At 30.8% G+C, this 23,840-nt stretch overlaps 3 protein-coding genes across 6 annotated transcripts in view; 2 read left to right on the top strand and 1 right to left on the bottom strand.

Annotated features, from left to right (window-relative positions):
• Positions 1-23,840, top strand: part of LOC126749242 (A disintegrin and metalloproteinase with thrombospondin motifs 9-like) — a gene marked incomplete at its 5' end in the record, with an annotated part of 163,779 nt that overhangs the window by 24,773 nt on the left and 115,166 nt on the right. The window lies entirely within an intron of this gene.
• On the top strand, positions 7,356-8,799 carry LOC126750474 (putative nuclease HARBI1). Its single transcript, XM_050460105.1, has 2 exons — positions 7,356-7,807; positions 7,875-8,799. The coding sequence occupies exons 1-2, from the start codon at positions 7,587-7,589 to the stop codon at positions 8,761-8,763; spliced, it is 1,110 nt and encodes a 369-aa protein (XP_050316062.1). The 5' UTR covers positions 7,356-7,586; the 3' UTR covers positions 8,764-8,799.
• LOC126750475 (uncharacterized) lies at positions 8,880-10,603 on the bottom strand. 4 transcript variants are annotated; one of them, XM_050460110.1, is made up of 6 exons: positions 10,194-10,603; positions 9,719-10,137; positions 9,606-9,665; positions 9,473-9,547; positions 9,269-9,370; positions 8,880-9,211 (listed from the first exon to the last, which is right to left on the bottom strand). In XM_050460110.1, the coding sequence occupies exons 2-6, from the start codon at positions 9,753-9,755 to the stop codon at positions 8,958-8,960; spliced, it is 528 nt and encodes a 175-aa protein (XP_050316067.1). In that variant the 5' UTR covers positions 9,756-10,137; positions 10,194-10,603; the 3' UTR covers positions 8,880-8,957. The 4 variants fall into 4 exon arrangements, with proteins under 4 accessions (XP_050316067.1, XP_050316064.1, XP_050316068.1 ...); XM_050460107.1 differs by having other exon boundaries at positions 10,198-10,603; XM_050460111.1 differs by having other exon boundaries at positions 9,719-10,072; positions 10,198-10,603.

Genomic DNA, 23,840 nt, shown 5'->3' with positions numbered 1-23,840 from the left:
CAGATTTACTATTGACACTTTAAGCAAAAATAATTTTCGTAAATTAGGCCGTATTTTTGGTAAAAAACATTTTTTTGAAGTTCAAGAATCTATAAGTAAAATCTGTATTGTTGTGACGAATTCATAATGAGTTACTTATTATATTGGGTATTACGTCACTTATAGCAAAAATCAATTTAGAAATTTTTTTAAAGGTTACTTTTTTAAAAATTAAAGGGGTGTGATCTTAATGTAAATTAATCATAGAAAATACATGAATATCAAATATTTTAAATCATTAATTAATTTATTTTAATTTTATGAATACCCTGATCTACTTTGAAAATTTTGTTATTTTTTAAAATAGTTTGTCAAACTATTAATAAACCGTCAAATCATATAAAAAAGTATATAAAGTATTTTCGAATTAGGAAGAAATTTTGATGAGACTGGATTACTGAAAATTTGAAAGATAAGTATATTTTATTTTTAATTTAATTTAATTTAATTTTACTTTAATTACCTTGATAACGGTAGTAGATATAACTACTGAAACGTTGGTTCAAATTAGGTATTTTTAAAAAAAGTAGGTCTTCTTGTTGTTTTTTATCGTTTTTTAATTATAATATTCATAACAAAGTTAGGTAGGATATTGAAAAGAAGAAACGAGCTCAGAGATTAATAGATTGAACCTCAGCTCCTAGGTATATAAAAAAATCTATTATACCTCAAGTAAATTATTGTATTTAAAACTTATTGAACTTAAATTGAATTAAGTATATCGAACGGTATCATTACAGATTTAAGTTCATATTTCTTTTAAATACGTGAATAAGTCTATTTTCTTCTTCTTTTCAATTGTTGAGCGTGTGAGATAAAAAAAAAAAAAAAAAAAAAAAATTCTAAATTGATTTTTGCTATAAGTGACGTAATACTCTTCAAGAATCTATGTCAAACAGCTGACTGGGGTCTTATCTCTGATGATATCGATGGTGAGTTTTCTAGATTTGTAAAGACCTTGTCAAGTATTGCGAATAAGTCCTTTCCTTATAGACCCATCAAAATTAAGCATCATGAACCCTGGTCCACTAAAGGCTTACGTGTGTCTGCAAGGAACATGCGCTCTTTATCATACCTAAAAAAATTCTCGGACAGCATATTTTTTCACAATTATGTAAGGCTCTACAGGAAATTATATCGAAAAGCAATAAAAGCCGCAAAAAATATTTATTATAATAACAGGCTGGCTAATTCTGGTAACGTTGCTAAAGAAACATGGCCTGTTGTTAACGAATTAAGAAATAAGCCTTCTTCAACTAGCACTATCCCCTTTTCACCTTGAGAATCTCAACGATTACTTTGTAAATAAACGTGGCTAAAAACCTAATGACTACTATAATACCTTCTCATGATCCACTTTCATATCTCTCTAATGAAAACTTACAGAGTTTTTTTTTACCCCTGTACTAATAACAAAGCTTCAAAGTACAATAAATGAAATAAGAAACAAATTATCATCTGCTACAGATGGTCTTACTCTAAAAATGTTCTCAAATCTGCCTGATAACACCTTAAACCAACTGAGAAACCTAATTAACAAATCAGTTCAAAATGGGGTCTTTCCTAACTGCCTTAAGACTGCAATAATTATTTCCTTGCATAAAGGTGGAGATAAGGAGTTAGCTTCAAATTATCGTCCAATCGCTCTCCTTCCATCAAGATAATAGAAAGATTGGTTAAAAAAAGGCTATTATCATTCCTGTTTAAATATAAAATACTAACTCCCCATCAATTTGGCTTCTTGAGTAATAAATGCACTAATGATGCTATGTTCTCCCTTTTTAACAGTGTTTACTCCAGTATAAACAATCATCATTCAACAGCAACCATTTTCTGTGATTTCTCCAAGGCTTTTGATTGTGTCAACCATACTATCTTGATCAACAAATTACAGCACTATGGATTCAGAGGAACGCCTTTCGAATGGTTTAGCTACAGAAGCCAGCTTGTAAAGGTTAATATGACCATGTCTTCTAGCAGACCAATAGAATGTGGGGTACCTCAAGGTTCAGTTCTGGACCCAATTCTGTCTCTGCCGTTTATTAATGATATAGCCCATCTTAACATTAACGGCAAAATCTGTCTCTTTGCCGAACATACTAGCTTTACATAGAGCAATCCGGATGTTGCGGCACTTCATGCAACTATTGCTAAAGATCTTATCAACAGTAAATCGTGGCGCGATATAAATCTTCTCTGCTTAAACATCTCAAAAACTAAAGTCTTATCTTATAAAGGTACTATCCAACCCTTTGTACTTAGCAACACCAGCTTGGACGTTGTTGAATCTGTGAAATGTTTGGGACTTATTGTTGACAGCTCTTTGAAGTGGGAATTACATATCATCTGCCTTTGGAAATTAAATCATTGACATCTTTTCCTCGATTTCATAATGTTTTGAAATCATATTTACTGGAGAGAGCTTCATATGCAGTAGATGATTTTTTTTTTTTAATTTTTAATATTAATTTTTGAGTATCATGCACGCACTGGCTAATTATTAAATTTTTTACGATGTAGAATAGCAATATTTCGTATTGCTAAATTTCTATAAAATTTTTTATGACTTTTTAAACATTGTATTAATGTTTTTGACTGTTTTTGTTACTTTTTTACTTTTTTTTATTTTTACTTTCTTGTTACTATTTTTATTTACTTTCCTATTTTCTTACTTTTTACATTAAGTATAGGAAATTTGACCAGGTACATTTATGTCTTTTGTACCCAGTTTTGTATATATTTATTTAGTACTTGTATTTTGATTTATATATTTGTGTGTTTTGCTTTTTATGTATAGCTTTGTCTACAAAATTTTTTAAAAATAAAGCATATTTGATTGATTGATTGATTGATTATTGTAAATAAAATAATATTTTTTAAGAAATTATGGAAAAAAATACCGTATAGTATATATATAGTCTCTGTACTGTAAACTGAATTTATAGAAAGAAATCTAGATTCTACTTCCATAACAAATCTAATTATCGGGAAAAAAATTGTTATTTTATTTCAAGCTTTTTACCAAGTACATTTTATTTTGAATTTATACCTTTTTTATGAATATCCCAAGATCTACTAATTCTTAATTCGATATTTCTGTTAAATCTAGAAATAAATTGGTCATTTTATTCAAAGCTCTTCTTTTAATTTCCCCATAGGTTGATTCTCCGCAATTTTTGCCCAGTCTTTGTCGTAGATAATAAAATCGAGATATTCCTTCTTTTCAGTACAATTATATTCTTTAACAAATTAAGACAATTAAGGCAAAAAATATCTTTTAGCCCTCTCTACTTAAGCAACTTTTACTTTAATTATCTGGAAAATTCGATTCTTAAAGAGAAAATTTGTGGAAAATTAACGTTTTCAGGCAGCTAAAGTATGTTTTTTTTCTCTTCCAGGCAGTTGAGGTATTTTTCTGTACAATTCAAACTGTTCACTGTTTATGGCTTTTCAAGGCAATTGTTGTAATTTTTTTTCCGACAATTGAACAATTTTTCGAGCATTGTTTAAATGTTTAAGCAATTAGGGCAAAAAAATTCTTTGTACTCTTATATTTGAGGAATCTTTATTTTAATTGCTTTAAAACTGGATTCATAGAAAAAATATAAGGTAAACTACCCAATGGTTGGCACTTGAAGAAAAGTTTTATCTGTGCATCCGATTTTTAAGCCTTTTAATTATTTCTTCTATTAATCTAAAAAAATTAGATTTATAGTAAAAAAAGTCATATTTGTTATAATTAAATAAAACCAAAAAAGATACCAATGATTGGCACCTTTTTTACCTAATATTGGCACCGACATTTGCTTAATTATTGAGAACCCTGTTTTCTTCCAATTTGTGCGCTCAACAATAATTATTAGGCGTTTACCATAAATAAAAAACTTAATTTTAGGTACTCTTTATTATATCAAGGTTTTTTTTTTAATGAAAAGTTATAGGTATACATACCTCAAATTGAAAACACAAACATTTTTATCGTACCAAATATTATATTTATAATAAAATTTTAAAACTATATAAATATTTACTTAAGAACATTACTTGCATTCTTTAATATTAAACTAAAAAAAAATCTTTGATTAGGTGAAAAGAAAATCAAGGAAAGATTAGGAACTTTTAGAAAGAATCTACAGATAAATACTGTTTGACATCCTCTTGGTCTATCTCATACACGTTTTTAGTTTCTCTTGGAGCAAGACCTTTTTCCATGTTAGTGGGACTAGCTTCTGGTATTCTTTGTGCCAAAATCGCGTGTCTGTATAGAAAACATTTATACAGCTTATATTCCGGAAAATTGTCATTAATTACAATTTTTTTGCTACTTTGGTTTAAAAATTGCTGCACCGAAATCTAAATATTAATTTTTCTTTATGGAAAACCTTTTGTTCGGCTTTCAACAGTTCACTCTTTTCGTTTCTTTGTCAGATAATACTACAAAATATTGGTCCTTTGGAAACTTTCTAAAAATGTATCCTTCATACTGATAATGTAGGATTGCATTTGTAAATAAAAATAGAAAGAAATATTATAAGAATAGTTAAAAACTTATAATAAATTTAATTTTATGCAAAAAAAGGACGATGAAAGGAGAATGCCAATAATACGAAAGTTTGTAATTTCGTGGTATCTATAATTGGTACCTCAATATTTTAAAGATTTATTGACATTTTTTTACTAAACAAACATTTTTGAAATGGTTTTAATGTAATATTTAAAAATATTGGTTATAAATAAAGTAAAGAAGACATTAAAATCACAAAAAAATCTTCCTAAATTTTAATGAAAAAGATTAACTTGGACATTATCTATATTAGTAATTTAGACCGCAATATAATAGAAAACAGCCAGTACTAACTGAACTAAATTTTTATACCACAGTTTTATAGTTATGGTTATTTTTTATTTACAATAATATGTTAAAGTGACAAATATTTAAAAAAACACATTTTTTTAAAAACAAAACTTTAGGCATGTATAAATAACTCTAGTTGGCATAGGGTGCCAATAAATGGAAAACATATTATAACACTGCCTTTTTATACGATTATATAGTTAAAAGTAAACTAAAATTAAATAAAATATATTTTAAAACTATTTACTTAAACCTTATACCACATAAATCTCCATATTTAGCCAGATAATATTAGAAAAAAACAAATGATTTTTAATAGTTCCTTATGAAAAATCGTAATTTCTTATTTTTTTTACTACCCTGCAACACACACTTATGATTCATCTCTTATGATTTTTCTCTAGCTTTGGCCATACTGAATCCAGCAAGAACTATATTATTAGTGTCTAGGAAATAAGCAGCATTAAAAAATATTAATTCATACGCTCAAATATCTTTCAAGAACCTTATAAATTATAAAAATATTTTTTAGTGCTAACGATTGGGTAGGCGCCAACATTAGGGCAGTTTACCCTAGTATGAACCTATGAAATCAGGCCGTTGTAAGTAAAAAAGTTCACTAAAAAATCCCCAATTGCAGACTACTTATGTAACAACGAAACTGGATCCTTATTTGACTAATTACATAAGCAGATCTGAAATTAATAAAAGTGATTTATAATTTCGAGAAAAAAAATGCACTAATTTTCTTTTTTTCAATCTCTACACCGTAATAAATCAGTAGGCAGCCTAAACATTTCGCATGGAAACCATTCTATTTTCCACAAAAAGAAACTCAATCAAAAAATCAATCGTCGATTATAAGGTGAAAGCGTGCGTACGCGGATAAATATTTAAAAAAATTCGAAAATTTCGTTACGTAAGAAAAAAAAGTAGCAAAATAAACATGGCGCCAACTGCTAGCCAGTGAGTGACTCATGTAAAAAAAACTTTTATTCTATTTATTTGAAAATTAGAAGGGAAAACTTTAAAATAACCGTGTGCGTGGTTCGCTTCATCAAGTCGAATCCAATGATCCGACAACGATCAAAACTGGTCGTACCGACGTCACAATATCGTCTTATCGATCGGTCCGATCGATTATTCGGATTATTTTGATTAATCGACGATCACCATCTAAATTGATTTTAACACAAAAGGTGCCGACAGCGATATCGTGGTGGGCGGAACCCCACCTCTATTAACTGTTAGCGTTTTTTTTTTTGTCAATATTTTTTACTCTCAGTTCATATTCAAGGGAATATTATTATTATTGCTTTATAAAGTGGAAAACTTAATTTAATTTAATATATAGAATGTTTATTTATTGAGCGAGGAAAAGCGCGTTGAAGAAAGGCAGTTTTAGGATGAAAACAATGTACTAGAATGAGAGGGATGGCTAAAGCACGTCATTTTGCTATTTATTGCTGAAATGTGTTTCTTTTTTTATTTAAAATTTTTTTTTGGCCTTTAATCTATATTTACTCGTTACCAATAGATGCTACAATTAATAAATAACGTTGTATAGTTTAAAAACTAATATAATAATATGGCGAAAGCTCGTTAATAATTGCGCAAAAAAGTTTAATAAGTGAGGCAGTCAGAAAGTAACGTTTGAAAGAAGTTGTTGTGTGTTACTGGTGGCATGAGGGTGCTGAATTTAATTGTGGCAAATATGAAAGGAATAGTTGATCTTTAGAAGCATGGCCATTATAAGTAAGTTTGTACAGATCTATTTTATATAACGCACTTTTGGTGCTCGCACAATTACTTATAAATGCCTTTGTTCTAATAGGAACGAGTGCGCAATTCCTCGAGTGCTGGATAATAAGACTGGGGCTTGATTGACACAAAAAAACATAAGGCTTAATGTTTAGCGACAGTGGAGCCTATGGGGAAGCATTTACTAATTTAGGTGACACTACCCAAGCAACACATCATCATTACGCACTAGAATTTAACGCGGACTAAATTTAAAAATCAATAGATAACATGAGAAACATTTTATCGAAATGAAAAATGGCTAAGAATATATTATTGATGTTCTAAAGTAGTTTTTCTTTTAATCTACCTATATCAAACAAAAGCAAATATACAGAGTGTTAATTTGAAAACTGCCCACCCCTGTTATCTTGAAACGGGTCAGATTTTTATAAAATCGCTAGGAAGCGTCAATTTTATTATCGAGGAGGGACAATTTTCATGTAGAAATTACTTTGCCTCTTTCAACCCCCTATCCCCCAGAACCTCTCTCTCGAAAACCTTAAATGGCAATAGGCGTTGAGTGATACCTTATTTGAAAGAACTTTTTATTCTCTACATTTTGCCACCTTATTTTTTAAATTTGAGTACTGCGTTGCCAAGTTAGGGTTGTTAAAACATTGTAAATTACTTATTATTAGACATTGTTCCTGTAAGGGCCGGTTGTATAAACACTTTGAACTGTAGTTTATTGTTGAACTGCAGTTCAAAGTAAAAAAGTTGTTGTATCAATAATATTTGACACTGATCTAAGTTCAAATTCGAAGTTCAAGTGAACGCCCACTTGCCGCCGTTCAAGAAGTCGAACTTTCGTTCGAGTGATTTTCTAACCTCACATTCACAAGTTTTGTGCTTTGTTTATCTCCTTCTCATTATTATTGGGTTTATAAAAATGAATGAATTTAACGACGAAGTTATTACTGATGATGAAGATTTTTTGGGTCTTGTGAATGCTGTAATGAATCCTAGACAACCACGGACATTCAGAGAACGTCCTGATCATTTTACTAAATGGACAGATAATGAATTTTTACAAAGATTTCGCTTGACGAAAAAGACAGTTGCTTACATTAGTGAATGTGTTTCTCCCACAATCTCTTTCACAACCAGAAGGTAAAATTAGTATGTTTTTATTTATTTTACTACGTATTATGATATAGGTACTTATTATATTTTTAAGGAATCACGCTCTATCGGCTTCAGAAATGGTACTCCTAACTTTAAGGTTTTTTGCAACAGGGTGCATTTTGCAAGCAGCTGGAGATTTTTCTGGTGTGGACAAATCTACAGCAAGCAGAGTTATTAATAAAGTGTCCCGGGGAATTGCACATATGCATGAAACCTATATATCACTACCCGATGAAGAAATAAATAATATTCGACAGGGTTTTTTCAACATTAGCAGATTCCCAAGATGTATTGGGGCTTTGGATTGTACCCACGTAAAAATCCAATCTCCTGGTGGAGAAGAACCAGAAAATTTTAGAAACCGAAAAGGTTATTTTTCTTTTAATATACAAGCAATATGCGACTCACAACTAAAAATTTGGGACATTGTGTGCAGATGGCCTGGGTCTGCTCATGACGCAAATATATTTAGGAACTCAACAGTACGAGCTCGATTTGAAAATGGTGATTTTGGCGAAAATTTATTAGTGGGTGATAGTGGATATGGTAACAAACTATACCTGATTACACCACTTTCTAACCCAACCACTCCTGTAGAACATTTATTCAACGAAGCACAAATAAGAACGAGAAACCCAATAGAAAGATGCTTTGGTGTATTAAAACGTCGATTCCCAATATTAGCATTAGGAATTAAATTAAATGTGCAAAAAGTGGAAGCAATAGTTGTCTCATGTGCAGTGCTTCATAATATTGCATGCATGTTGAGAGATGACATTCCCCTTGTAAATGAAGAAGTTGAAGCAGCTCTTGAATTAGGAAATATCCCTATACCTATGGTACAACCAGGTGTTGAGAATATAGCCCTAAATAATGTGGTTCGGCAAGCTTTGATAACTGAGTATTTTCAGCCTTTGTTAGAGAATGTAGCACATGAGTAGAACTCAAAATTGCAATAAAAACTTTTTTTTACTGTTTTTATTACTTTGACACCCACCACCCATCACAAAAACATTTTTAATTTTGCATTTCCACACATAAAATTAACAAGAATTGGTTAAATTTTAAAAACATTTTTTTATTTTATAAATAAAATACAACTTATTTTACAAATACATATTTTTAAAAACAGACATCATTTATTAGCAGATAGCAGCTGATCTTTTTTCAGTTGAAGGATCTCCAGCTCTAGTTCAGCTTTCTTAGCTTGAATAAGAATTCTTTCATCACTCTCCTTTGTTTCTAGTGCCATTTGATGTTTGTGGCGTTCCTTTATCATTTCTATTCTCAAAAGATGTTCTTTTTCAAGGTATTCTGTCTCCTTGGAGACTAATTCAGCTTTATTTGCAGCCCAGGGAATAATTTTATTTGACAGAACATTTTTATTTTCTTAAAATTAAAATAAATTTAAATAATTTGAAATATAATAATTATTACAAAATTTACCCTTATTAGCACAAGTCTTCTTCAAAATGGTTTTCAATGGCTTCGATTTTGGAGTGCGAAGCTTTTCTGGGGTTATTTTGTTCCAGTTGGTAGGTAAAGCAGCTAAAATAAGAATAGTCAGAATAGAAGAAAGTGTCATCTAAACATATTGTTTATTAATACTAATAATTGAAACATAAGTATAGGGATAGCGTTTACCTATACCTGACAATAAACTATCTTCCTCATTAGAATCTTTGCCATCTTCCTCCATTTGCTCTATGTCTTCATTAGGTAATTCTATTGAAAAAAAAAATCATTGATAGACGCTATTAATTAAAAACAACGATAGTCTTACCTGAATCAGAAATATTAAAACGAGATCCCTCAGGAGTTTCCATCTGCATGTTGCCATATTCTGAAACAAATATAACTTTTAATTGAATTATTATTAATTTTTCTAAAACTTACTACTATCTCCATCAAATTCTGAATCAAAGCCTGTCATCTGAGTACCTATAATTTCTTTAACTTGTTTGTCGATATCGTCAATTATCTTAGGTTTTACAGGCCCTCCTCCAGTTCCTCGTAGGTATTTTTTTTATCAGCAAATTTTTGTTTTGACCTGTTTTTTTTTGATTTTCATACTTGCCACAAAGAACTTTTGAATCTCTGAAAGGCTCTCCACAAATGCTATTAAATTCATTTGATAGACGCTCTCAAGCTTTCTGCTTTAAATCGTTGTTCATTTTGTCAGTCTTTCGACATTCAATTGTGCCCTTATATTTTAGTACAAGGCTCATTAATATGCCAACCTCCTTTTTACTGAAATCAACAGTTCTTTTCTTACAAGAATCCATTTATAAAATATTCCACCACCAAATAAGAATCTACAAATAATAAATACAAAAACTAAATACTGTACCCAATAAAATAAAAGCAATACCTACTACAATGAAATTCGAAAGTATTTAACGGCTTGCAAAAATATCAATTTGTACTTATCTATAGATAGATATTTAAAATCAAGTTTAATTAGTAGTACCAGCCACACCAAGTAGAAAATACACTTTTTATAAACTTTTACTGCTTTTACTTTTTTTTACTTGCAAGCAACCCAGCCTACCAAATCAAACAAAAACAAAACAAACATCTCCTTTTAGGTTATGTTAAATATCAAAAATTAAAAAAAACCAAAAGTAACTAAATATTTGTAGTGCCAACCTAAACTAACCTCAGTTCAGCTGAACTAAAGTTCAGTTTACATTGAACAACAGAATATCGAATGAACGCAGTTCACATTTTGATCGGCGTTCCGTTGAACCTAAGATCAAAATTGATTTATACAACCGGCCCTAAGTGCTCGATGTATCCCCACTTTTTTTTATCGCAAGGAATTTGCTGGTCCCTTATAAGGGACGCTAGGTATTAATGGGTTAATTAATTTGGCAGCAATGAAAAAAAAGCCAATTTGTGGAAAGAGTTGACTCTAAGAAAACTGATCTTGTTTAGGGGTTTATGCCTTCATACTCAATCATTGTCCTTCTAAACTCTGTTCTTAATTTAGCATGCACTTCATCATTATATTCATTGTTCTGGTGTTCATTTTAGGTTTCGTGATTTATTATCATTTCTGATAACGGTGCCTCGTCTGGTGGGTCTAAGTTTTCTTCCGCTTCTGCTTGGTCGACATTGTCCTGCAAATTGTTCCTTATTTTATTTAAGATTTATTAATAATGTATTTTTGCTGCAATACGCAAACACTAATCTAGAAATAAAAGGTTCAATGGTCATATGTATGTTTTGGCGTGTACGCACCCCGAGGGCACCCCATAAATTGCAACTCGACTCTTCCTATATAAGTTATCTGTTCTTCGAGACGATGGTCCGAAAATCCTGCTCCGCCCGTGGGCACGAACAAATTTAGTCGGTAAAATATTGTTTTCATGCCCGGTAGATATGAATCAACAAGGAAGGGCCTCAGCCCCTTTGGCCCCCTGCGCCCCACCGCCGGCACGAATCAATGAAACATTTCTGGCGATGGTTAACGGTTGGTTTATACAAGGTGTTGCAAAATTCGGTGCTAATATTTTAAAAGCGTGTCGTTGAAGTTAAAATAAGACTTACTTTTTCTTTTTTATAAACACGTATCCTAAAATGCGTCCCCTCAAAACTACAGCCCGCGCAAATTGTTTAAAGAAAAACCATTATTTGGAACCTTAGAGCATTGAATGTCTAGAATAAGCCTATCTGGAAACCATAGGCGAGGTTGTTTGAGTTCATTATCTATTAGATAATGATGTCAAATCCACTACATATTTTTTTAATATGTTATATTTTGTAACAGGTAAAAAATGTACTCTTCCAAAGTTTCGTTTATTTGCTGACTAATAATATATACTTTGAGAGTACCCAACAAATTTTTCAAAATAAAAAAAAGATTTCTGACAAAAAAGTTAATGAAAAAAAAAACAACTTGGCAAACGTAAAATATCTCCATGTTTACAATGCACGTATTCGATGTTGCCACTATCTGTTGTTTTTCCTATTATTCTTTATATCTGTGAAGTTAGCGCCCGATCGATATCCAGCAACCAGAGATCTAGAACGTAGCATATGTCGTATGCCAGCAACCTATTTTTAGTCCGCGCCCGCTGCTATTTAATCGATATTATGTGCGTATCTCCTAAAATTTCTAAGGAATTTTAATATTTTTTTGTCCAGATATTAACACTTAATAACTAAATCGATTTATAGTGGTTATAAACCTCTACAAACTCAAGTTCTTTTATGGAAATTAACTAAAAAGTCAAATGTTTGTTAACTAAAAGTTTGTTAACTAAAATTAACTAAAAAGTTCAAAGAAATGAAAAAGGCTCCCAAAGAATTTGATTTAATCTTTTTTCTATAATAAATATCTAAGCATATTTGAGATGATTGCAAGCCTCTAAAAAAAAAGTTTTTTGGTAAAAAATTAGTGAATTGTTAGATGTTAAAAAAATATAAAGAGACTATGTAACTCCTAACGACTATAAGGAAAAGTTTTATCCATATCATTTGGCAGTTATAGCTGTTTATAACATCTAACTTAATAATTTTTAATCAAAAAACTTTCGTTTGTAGAGGTTTGCAACCATCTCAAATGCGCTTAGATATTTATTATTGAAAAAAGAGTAAATCAAATCCTTTGGGAGCCTTTTTCATTTCTTTAACATTTGACTTTTAAAGTAATTTCCACAAAAAAAACTTTAGTTTGTAGAGGTTTATAACCACTAAATGACCGCTGCCCGGTGGCCACCATTTTTTATAGTCGTTGTGTCCTTTTGATGTTGGTCACTCCGATTACAGTGCTGCCAACAAAAAAATATATATATTAAATAAAGGTTTTGAAGTTGACGATGCTGACGTTTGACGTGTGATCTGTCACGAACTAGATTTATTTTTTCATTGATATTGTTTTTAAAGCATTATTCTAAATTAAAACATATGTGGCAGGAATTAGAATTGTTGAAATTAGTATAATAAGAACCAAATTAGAGGGTTTTAGTAACCCTGTATTTAATTAAATTTCTTATGTAAATACATGAAAAAATCTAAATAAAAATCATCTTTTTCTCAGTTTTAGGATTTATAAGATTCAAGTTTATGAGATTAATAAGACACATATTTTAAAGTGCATGCATTTATCTCAAGTTAATTGAAACTTTGGCTCATTTTAGGTGAGGATTACTTTCTTTCATAAATTTTAACGAAATTCTTTAACAAGTACAAGAGAAATCTCAGATCTAACAAAACTTACATAAATTCAAAACTATATAAATTTTTATTTTTGCTTTTGTAAACATAACTTCCCGAAAACTTGTTGTTTTGTTTCCCTACAATTGGCACAACTGAAATTTGTGAGAGTGACCAACATCGAAAGGACACAATCACGCAAAATGGCGGCCACCTAGTAGTGGTCATTATTACTTTTCATTGAATTGGCAGTCCAAGTATATTTATTAAATTCGTGATTACAGGTGTGTAGTCAAAGAATAAATTTTTTTTGTGAAGACTTCTTAGAGTGACAATTGACATGACTGAAAAGTGACAAGTGACAATTCATTTTAGTCAGTGACAAGAATGGCAAGTGATATTACTGAAAGTAGCTAAGACATTATAAGGGCGTGTGTATTAGAACGATAGGAGACGTAGACCGCACTGCTTAGGCAAGTTGTCCTAAACTGCGAAATAGTAGTTTTGAAAAATCTCTCATTTTAATGTATTTGTATGCACTTTTTTACTTATTTAATCCGAATATTTTTTTTTAAATATATGGTAAAAAAAATAACACTATACGTCAATTTAAGGTTAGGTTTATTAACTCTCTTTATTCTCCAAAATATTTGTAGTTATAACAATTTAAACTAGAGAAAAATACAAAATCCTAAGCCCAAATATCACAAATGAAAAACAAATAATACGAAATCAAATAATAGCAACTCTAGATCCTAAAACAACTTAAACAAATACAGGGTGTTGGGTTCATTATTTGCTAAATTGAAGTGGCTGAAAGAAGAAGACATTTTTTAACTCTTCTTTCAGCCAATTAAATTTGCCAAATAATGCACCAAACACCCTGTAATTTTTAACTAACTATTCATTTTCAGTTCATGTCACCAGAATCATCAATTATTAAAATCGGTAGATTTTCCCAAAATAAAAGCCTGTTTGGTAGTATCATAAACCTTTAATTTACTGATTAAATTGTTTTTTCTAATTAAATTAATTCCCTTAGGAGCATTTCTTTGTTTTGGCGTGGTTAGCCCCTATTTGCAAAAATATATTATCCAACTGTTTAAGTGCATCAGAAAATGTTTCTTTATAATATAAAAATTTACAACCTCTTTCAAAATTTATTTGAATTATATTTTTTAAATAAACGCGATCATTAAGTTTCTATAGCTTCTGCTTTGAAGTATAATCAAAAAAAGTAAAAAATTTTTTACAGTAATTTCCAAGACAATATTACAATATTTACAGTAATTTAAAATAATAAACTTTCTCTGAAATTTATTTAAGACAATTCGTTTTAGGAATCCTTGCAGTTTTTGCAGTTAGGCCAAAAATGAATAATTCCTACCATTTCGGGTATTTCAAATACACATAGGACTTCCTCGTTTAGTAGGCCGAAAGATTATTGCCATTTACGTGTAAAACCGTCTTAACCTTAAAAACCATTTTTTGCAGTTAGGCCAACTTGCCTTAGAAGGGCAGTAGAAGTCAGTTGATATTAATCAGTAGAAATAAGTTTTTTTATAATAATGATCATAATAAATTCTAAATGAGCGCTTAAAACGTCCAGGGTAATGCAGCTTTTCTGGCATAGTCTGGAAAACACATAAATAAAGCTTTTTTACTGTAATGTGTATGTTTTCGAAATTGTTTTTTTTTTCGTTATGTAAATTAACCCGAACAAATCGCCTCGTAGTAATGTAGGCAGGCAATTAACAGTTGGAAACGGATCGAAACAAGATATAAACCCGACTAAAGAGACAGATACAAAATGCATGCAACCACCCGAAAATAATTCCGCATTCTTACATGCGACTTGGAACCAGTCTCGTAATTTTTTTCGCTTTTTTTCACTCGATCGAGCCAAGAATTTTATTTTACGGCGGTTATCCCATTAATTTTCTCTATTTTATATAAAATTCCGCTAAAATGTGACTTGAATGTGCTTTTATTTTAATAGTAATTTAAGGCCCATTGATAGTGATAAATTTGTTGTAGCAGTATTTTTGGACTTTAGAAGAGCTATTGAAACTGTCGATAGGAACATTTTACTTATTAAACTTAGAGGGAATATCTTGAACTGGTTTGGCTCAAATTTGTATAACAGAAGTCAACGCGTTAAATTTAAAAATAATATACCTGAGACTATACCGTAGAGTATGGCACCGTTTTAGGCCCTTTATTGTTTTTGCTTTATATACATGATGAATAAAATAAAGTAATATAATATAAAATAAGTCTAGAATGGTTTCGTTCGCTGATGGCGCTAAATTCTATATTATAGGGAGAGGCTTAGAACAAATAATAGGTGATATTAACAGCGACGTTAACAACTTATTTATTTAGATGTGTGTGATAAGCTGAGCATAAATGCAATTAAGTGTAAATTTTGTGTATTCCCCAAAAAGTCGAAAATAAGTTTAATTAATATTCAAAACATGCGTATTATTGTAAATAGGGTAAACGTTGCATATGATAAGGAAAACTTGGAAACTATTTTTAATTGCAATTTAAATTTTTATGCCCATGCATGTTATGTATTAAGAATTTTTTTTAAAAAGTTCAGTTTATCATTAGAGTGGGTAAAATCTTATCTATTCTATGCATACCATCATTGCAGATTATCATTGTATTATTATTTGTATATTCTATACAGAATGTCATTGTATAATGCCATTGCAGTTCTCCATTTGCAGTTCTATTCTATTTTGCTGCCTAACTTGTCACAATTTATGATTATTTAATTTGAAATAATTCAGAATAGAGCTATAAGAATCATTTTGTCCATGTTAAATGTTCTTAATAGTTTATCCGTTGAACGATTAATTTTGTTTAATGTGCTTTTACTTATTTATTAAATAAAACACAATATGTGATAAATTAAAGGTTTTTGGCGATATACATAATTATGAAACACGTAGGTAACCGTAACGATTTAATTTTATGAGAAAGGTGTAATACAGCGCAAACCCTAAATTCAGTTTCATACATAATACATATAAAGGAATTCTAAATTTCAATGAGTTACCTGTGATTGTTAAGTGCTATGATGACTTAATAATAATAATAATAATAATAATAAGACTTTTATTTCACTAAATATACATTTTAAATACAAGATTTTAAAGTAATGGCGAAGTCTAGCCCTAAAGGCTACTCTAACTTAACCACAAAAAGAAAAAATAGCATATGGTTTTTTTTAATTACATAAACTAACAATAATAAAATTAAGATTCTATTCCATAAAACTATAATATAATACTTATAGGTTAAACATAACAATAACGAGGTTTATAGAGTCTTGCCAGGAGAAATCAACAAAGTAATACGTATTTTAATTTAATATTAAGAATATATAAGGTTAAAGATGTAGGAGCCCATTTAAAATCAAATATGATTAAACAATACATTTTATAAAATAATGAGAATCTTGTTTGTTCATATAAAATCTAAGGCCAAAGGACTGTGTAACAAAATGTACAATGTACATGATAGCATGCCCTCTTACGATTTTTTTTGAAATAGAGATTTCCTAAATTTATATTTAAATTTATTTACATTTAAAAGTTTAAACTCATTAGGTATATTATTATATAATTCAAGAGCATTAAACAGAAAAGATCTTTTGTAAAAAGTAGATTTAAATGTAGGCATGGTGAAGAATCCTTTTATTTCCTATGTTCAAATTATGTACTTTACCCCTAGGGATAAACTTATTTTTTAGTTTTATTATTGAAGAAGTTGATACTGGTACTGTAACAATCTTGTGTACAAAATTTGCTAAATGAAGCTTGCACCTATTTGACATGTTGAGCCATATAGTTTCTTTTATTTTATGTGATATATGTTCATTCCTTTTAATATCATATATTAATCTGTAACAAGAATTTTACATTTTTTGGATTCTTTCTTTTTCTACTAATCGAAGACATGGCATGTATATAAAATCACAGTACGAATAATGGCTCAGGACGAGACTATCACTCAGTATTTTTTTTAATTGAAAATTATGCGAATGTCTTTGGCTGTATATTAATTTAAGAGAAAGGAAAGATTTTTTATTTAAATGCCTAACGTGCTCGCTGTAGCGTAAATTTTGATCGAGGATTAGTCCAAGATTTTTAGCTGAAGTAACATAGGGGAGTTTTGAGCCATCTAACACAATATCAACGTTTTTCTTAATAATGTTACTGTTTTTATTGTTGGCAATACATAAAACTTTTGACTTGCTTGAATTAAGTTGCAGATTATGTTGATAAGATAATGTTCTAATAGTTTCCAAGTCCAGATTGACCGTCTGCGCCGCATCGACATAGTTAGATGTGTCAAAATTGTATACAAGCTGTGCGTCGTCAGCAAAAGCAGTGACTGTGCAGTAACTAGTAGATTGAAGCATATCAGCAGTATATAATACAAAAAGTAGCGGAGACAGAATTGATCCTTGGGGCACACCAGATCGAATTTTTATAGTTTCAGAGCAACGTGTATTGTACGAAACTTTTTGGGATCGATCACTCAGAAAAGAAGAAACAATGTTTACAGACTCATTTCTAAACCCGTAATAGTGAAGTTTGGCGTAAAGAAGTGAATGGTTCAAAGTGTCGAAAGCCTTTGAATAGTCTAATAAGACTAAAAGGCTGGCCAGTCCCTTATCGTTTGACTTGATAATGCTATTTTAACCGATGATAGGGCAGTAGATGTATTAGAGTTTTTGAGAAAGCCACAATGGTTATCCGGAATAATATGATGATCGGTCACAAACGCATACATCTGATCGTATAAGATTTTTTCAAATACCTTTGAAAGTGCTGGCAAAATGCTTACAATTCGAAGATCTGATAACGATGCAGGATTCCTAATTTTCGCTAATGGTTCGCCAATAGCTGTTTTCCAAGAATTGGGAAAATATTGTTGTTCAATACAGCCATTGACTATATGTAGAATATATGTATCTAAGAAGGGGCTACATAACTTTAACATGGAAACAGGTATGTTACTTTGCACATTTGTTTTTATTGAGTGTATAGCTTTTGTAGTGGAAAGAGTAAAATTAAAAGATAAGTTTTCGTTCCATGTATTATTTTTGTAAAAGTTGATTTTTTCAGTACCTTTGGTAGAAACATTCTGTAGAAATGATTCAAAATAATTATTTATAGAATCAGGCTTGGATAGATGAAAAGGCAAGTTGTAGCTCTTGGAAGTCGTAACGCCAATGTTGGATAGAGATTTCCAGGTTTTAGATGGATTATTTTGAGCACAGATGTATTTAATGTATTGTTTTTTATTATATTATAGCCTTTTTTACTATTTTAACTAGGTTGTTACGAAATTGGTTGTATAAAAAGCGATTTTCATTTGAGCGGTTTTGTTTAAATTATTGTAAAGCTAAGTTTCGTTTATTTTGTGCCGTTACGACCTCGTTATTAAGCCACGGAGCCGGTTTTTTTGAGACTTTTGTTTTCTTGAGACTTTGTTTTTTGTGACCTCCCTTAATGGCACATGGACTTCAAAAAGGGCTAAAATTGTTTCACCAACCAATTTGCTCTATGTAAGTCATGTTCAAATGCGCGTATATCAAAATTTTTATAACACCTATATTTAATAAATTTTGGTGGCGGCTTACATGTTTTCAAATTAATTTCTAAAAATACCAACTCATGGTCTGACAAATTATTGGTAGACAATGTACCGCAGGAAGTGACGATATCGGGTTGGCTGATAAAAATTGGATCAATAAGGGTACTTATTGCACTGTTTCTCGCACAATGCCTAAATGTGGGTTCCAGGGTTATGATTATTAGCCTTTATTAGGGCACGCAAAGAAAACGCAGCTTTATATCGTTAAACCCAGCTTTAGTATTGAAAGATAAATCAATGTCATAATTGACAAATAATTTAATCTATAACCTCAATTCAAAAAAAATAAATACAAAGACAGTAATGCTCTAATACTTAAGTTATAGTTATGAAATTTAAAATTATGAGAAAGAAAATAAAGTAAAATTTAGCACTTAATACTTATTCAATTGTACATCTGACAATACCTCGCATATACGTATATACTCAGTTCCCAATTTCAAATCAAATCAGTGATGGTGGTTATATAAACAATTTTACTAAATTGAATTTAAAATCTGCGATCATTTCTACATATTAATTCAAAAAAAAAAAATTAAAAGGAAAATATGATTAAGTATCCAAAGGACACCCAAATCAATACCTGAAGAAACCAAGCCAAAAAGAAAAAGGGGCTACCTGAAATTCTGAGTTTCTCCGACTGGTAGCAGGGCCCACCTGATCTGAATGGGGCTCCTTTGTTGGCAGCTATACGTTTGGGTCAAAAGAGGCAGCAGCAGATCGACCAGTTAGGATGCTTCCAGAATGTCTAGCAGGTAGTGGAGGGCAATCGGTATTAGGTGTAGCTGATTGGAAGGAATGCAGGTTCCGGAGGTGATGATCCAAGCGACTTGATGTGGTAACACGTGGAGTAGCAAGTGAGGTGGAAGCAGTAACAATAAAAATGCAGCAAAAGCAGAAGCAGAGGATAAGCAGAAGGTACAGGAAGGCCTAAAAATGGGGACCACACATGAGGTTCGACATGGCTGTCAATTTTATGGCATTTTTGTGTGGGTAAGTAAGTTAAATTTTATAAAATTGCTCTCTAAAAAGTTGGATGCATTGATGTTCTTTTGAGTTAAACCGAAAAGCATGCAAATAAGAAATTAATTAGATGAAAAAAATAGGAAAATGACTTAGGCATGTAACATGTGCTAACTTACCGAAGATGGAATGTGGCCTTTTCTGGGGTTTATTTAACACAACAAAAACAAGGAGCCCTATAAACTCTTAGGCCTACTTAGAAAATCAGCAATTAAGCTATCCTAGCACATACTAGTAACTACAAAAAAAATTAGGCTAAGATAGGGTCTACCTTTTCACATCCGCATTAAGCGAAACTATCTGTCATACTCTAGAACCAGATAAAGAATGAATCTATTAAAAATAGGATTGTCAGTTCCCTCCAAATTTTAAGGAATGCATTTATCTGTCAAGTACCTAGGTGTTGACATGCTGGGTTTAACTACTGGGTACTATCTGATACCAACATTGGTTTAAGTAATTTGCAACTATGGAGCAATCTATAACTTGAGGCCATGGTTTAGCAACAATAATTTACAAAAAAAAACTGACAGACCAGATTGACATTAACATTCTTATCACTATTGATCCTTATGATTTGAACAAAATAAACAAATAGTTAATGTGCTCAGTATTCATTAAAATCTAAAATAGGCCAAATTGACCTGCAAGGTAAAATCAATGCAAAATCAATGGCAGTTCCTAATTCTATTCAATCAACAAAACAATGAAACAATATCCCATATTATTATTTACTTTCCTCATCCAATAATGGTTTTCCTTGCGTTTCAGATCGGGTATGTTAGGAGGGACCATCTTAACGGTGTCATATCTGTGTAGTATGTATATTTATGTATGATTTTTAAATAAATTATTTTATGAAACTATGGTTGCGATTTACTTTATCTTGGTAAAAAAAAATTAATAAATCAATTAATATATCTGTTGGAGATTAAACCTGTAACATACTACTATGTTCTGTAGTCCGCGTAGGTTCATTTATTTGTGTAAGTGAATATGATTCGAAACATACAGATAATGGATTGTTAAGATTAAAAAAGTTGATATTTAGGTCTCCCATTATAATAATATGATCGGCTATAGGGCAAATATAGGATAATACACTATCGAAATCAGTTATTAATTTATTTATGTTAATATTTGGCGGCTTGTAAAAAGCGCCCGCAATAAGGGTTAAATTTCCAATTTTAAATTTAAAAAATAAATACTCAAGATGAGAATTTATTTGAGTATCGATTTCCAAAACCGTCATAGAAAGTGTGTTTTTTATGTATGCGCATATTCCGCCTTCCCGAGAAATTGTTCTGTCGACCCTTACAAATGTGTAGTCTGCAACCAAAATATTACAGGGGATGTCACTCCTAAGCCACGTCTCCGTAAGGAAAATAACATCGTATTCCTTTGTGTTTAATAGTATTGAGGAATAATGACTTAAGGGAATTTATCAAGAGTAAATTTTAACTATTGCTTATTAACCCTCTTATTTTTACATAATTTATTATTTTATTTTAAATTAAGTTTTATTTAATATGTTAGATAGTTTTTAAGGTCTTATTTATACTCGATTTCAATTATTTTACTAGTGTCTTTGTAACTGTCTAGTCTTACTGCCTTTATGTATTACTTGGTCTACTTTTGCTATTACCAATCCACTTGTATTTCTTTTGTTTCTAGCACCTTTCGCTAAATAAAAATTATGATTGATTGATTGCTTTTGCAAGAATTTTAAGAAATGCTAAAATAGATGCTTAATTAAATTTTCTAGAGAATATCAATATGTACAAAATTTCAAACTTGTATCTATTTAATTTTTTAAGTTATTTTAAGGCGTTAGAGGTTATTTTGCACATTTTCCACTCAGTTAAAGTCATTTATTTTGCTCTAGACAATTTTTTAAGTTGTCATGTCGTCCAAATAAAATTAACAAAAATAAGCAAGAACTGCAAAAAAATCCAACCAAGCATTAAAAACATTAACAGAAATAATAATTATTATTATTATTACGATGTCGATATGGGAGTCAAAAGTTTATCGAAATGAATATCAATCAATGTCCCATTTCCATCAATTTTATAGCCAGTTTAAAAACCGATTTATCGCTCTCGCTTATTAAAAACGAAAAAAAAAACTGCACACATACAATTAAACAAGTGTAAATAAAAATGTTTATTTACAATATTGCTGCGGTTAATAAAACTAACCGAATAAGATTTATACGATGTTTTTCTCACTGGCAATCGCGTATTTGTTTTGTAAATATGCTCGTTTAGGATGCATAAATTATACGACAAGTAATTAAAGTCCCTCTATCAGCTTTTACATTCGTTTTTTATATAATTGGGGTGTAACTTCCAGTCTAGCATCATGATTTAAGGCATTCTAGAACACATTTTGCAAGTTTACCAATTATCTGGAAAAAAAGATTGAATGTTCCAAAAATTCCCTTGAATGAATCTTAGTAAACAAAAAGGAAAAAACACGAATGTCGATAATTTATTCTTCTAACGACCCTGATGGCTTTTAAGCCCACGTAAATCCGCCATTTAAAGGAGCTTAAAGCGAGTTTTAATAATTTTCTCGAAATGGAAGCGCACGCGATCAAGACCATTTATCATCATTAGTCGTTTATCTAATTTCTGTTTTTCTTTTCCTTTTTTTACTTTTGAAAACCCACATTCAGGGTCTCTCGTCTGCCTTCTGCGAGATTATTCGGTTATGACGGATGGTCCTATGGGTGGAAATTAATTGGCTGTTTGATTGACCAACGTAATTTCTGTACCAGTTAACTTGCGGTCTTCTTTAATGGATTTAGAAGAATATTGATTATATTGTTGATGTTCAACAAATAAAAAAAAACACAGAGCACTTCCAAAATGAAAAATGTATTTATTAATAAATCAGAAAAAAAAACAAGTTGTGAGTTTACAAAATAAAGCTCAAACTGCTCTTGACAAAAGCTATAAAACGACTAAATTTAACCCTCCGTTAGGCGCGCGGGTGACCATTGTCACCCACGTGTACAATTCCATACGCAAAATTATATCCGACACCTTTACGCAGACGACGCTTTTAGTACCTTCCCAACTCTGTTCGAGAAGGCATCTTCGTGATCGGCAACGTTGTGGTGATTGCAGTTTTGTGTTTATAAATAGATTATTTTACCTGGGGGACAAGGGTCACCCGCGCGCCTATTCGCGTTACTTTATAAGGCAAGTATAATTTATTTATTTTTTCTTTACATGATTTGTGATATTGTATTTACTTGATTTAGAAATATTTAACATTATTTTATTTATGTAGACAATAATTTTTTATGATTTGTTTTAAATATTTCACTCCACAAATGGTATGTATAAATAAATATGTATGTTTTAGGAAAACATTCGAATTTTTTATTATTTTGTCTTATTTTTTATATCCAAACTATTATATTCATGAATATGTTTGTTTTAGAAAAATGTCTGAGCCAAAAAACTGAAAATGGAACCAAGTAGGGATCCTCAGATGTGGCTAAAGTGGTTTGAAGAGCCAAGTGATGACGCAATTTCTGAAGCTGAGGATGAAAGTGATCTAGACGAGGTTGACCATATTTCAGAAAGTGATCACATGACGGACTCTGAGCAAGAAGTTAGTGATACAGAGGAAGTGGTCGAATCTACACACACCGGACATGACTCCAATTTGTCACAAAATGTTTACATGGGGAAAGATTCTTCGACAAAATGGCGTAAGTCACATCCTATTACAAATGTTCGTACTAGAGCCCACAATATCATTACCCACCTTCCTGGTCCAAAAAATAATGCTCGTGAGACAAAAACAGATATTGACATTATAAGTTTATTTTTGGATGATAACATTTTACGTATAATTTGTCATTCTACTAATATTTACATCGAAAAGATCCGCAGTAAATTTCAACGTGATCGTGATGCTAGGCCTACGGACATAATTGAAATCAAGGCATTTATTGGATTGCTATATCTAATAGGGTCTCTGGGAAATTCAAGGAAGAATGTGCGATTTTTGTGGGATAACTCAAAAGGTAATGGCTTAGAATCTTGTTATTTGACCATGAGCGAAAAAAGATTTAGATTTATTTTGCGATGTTTACGGTTCGACGATATTCGAGATCGAGAAAGTCGCAAAACTATTGACA

This window comes from Anthonomus grandis, chromosome 2 (assembly GCF_022605725.1).
Source record: "Anthonomus grandis grandis chromosome 2, icAntGran1.3, whole genome shotgun sequence".
NCBI lineage: Eukaryota > Metazoa > Arthropoda > Insecta > Coleoptera > Curculionidae > Anthonomus > Anthonomus grandis.
The sequence above is the reverse complement of the archived record's forward strand: the minus strand, read 5'-3'. Positions and strand labels throughout refer to the sequence as shown.

Coding starts and splice junctions, on each gene's coding strand:
- LOC126750474 (XM_050460105.1), top strand. CDS start 7,587: ATGAATGAATTTAACGACGAAGTTATTACTGATGATGAAGATTTTTTG. Junction 7,808..7,874: donor ATCTCTTTCACAACCAGAAG/GTAAAATTAGTA, acceptor TATATTTTTAAG/GAATCACGCTCTATCGGCTT.
- LOC126750475 (XM_050460106.1), bottom strand. CDS start 9,755: ATGACAGGCTTTGATTCAGAATTTGATGGAGATAGTA. Junction 9,666..9,718: donor AGAATTTGATGGAGATAGTA/GTAAGTTTTAGA, acceptor TATTTGTTTCAG/AATATGGCAACATGCAGATG. Junction 9,212..9,268: donor GAAGACTTGTGCTAATAAGG/GTAAATTTTGTA, acceptor TTTAATTTTAAG/AAAATAAAAATGTTCTGTCA.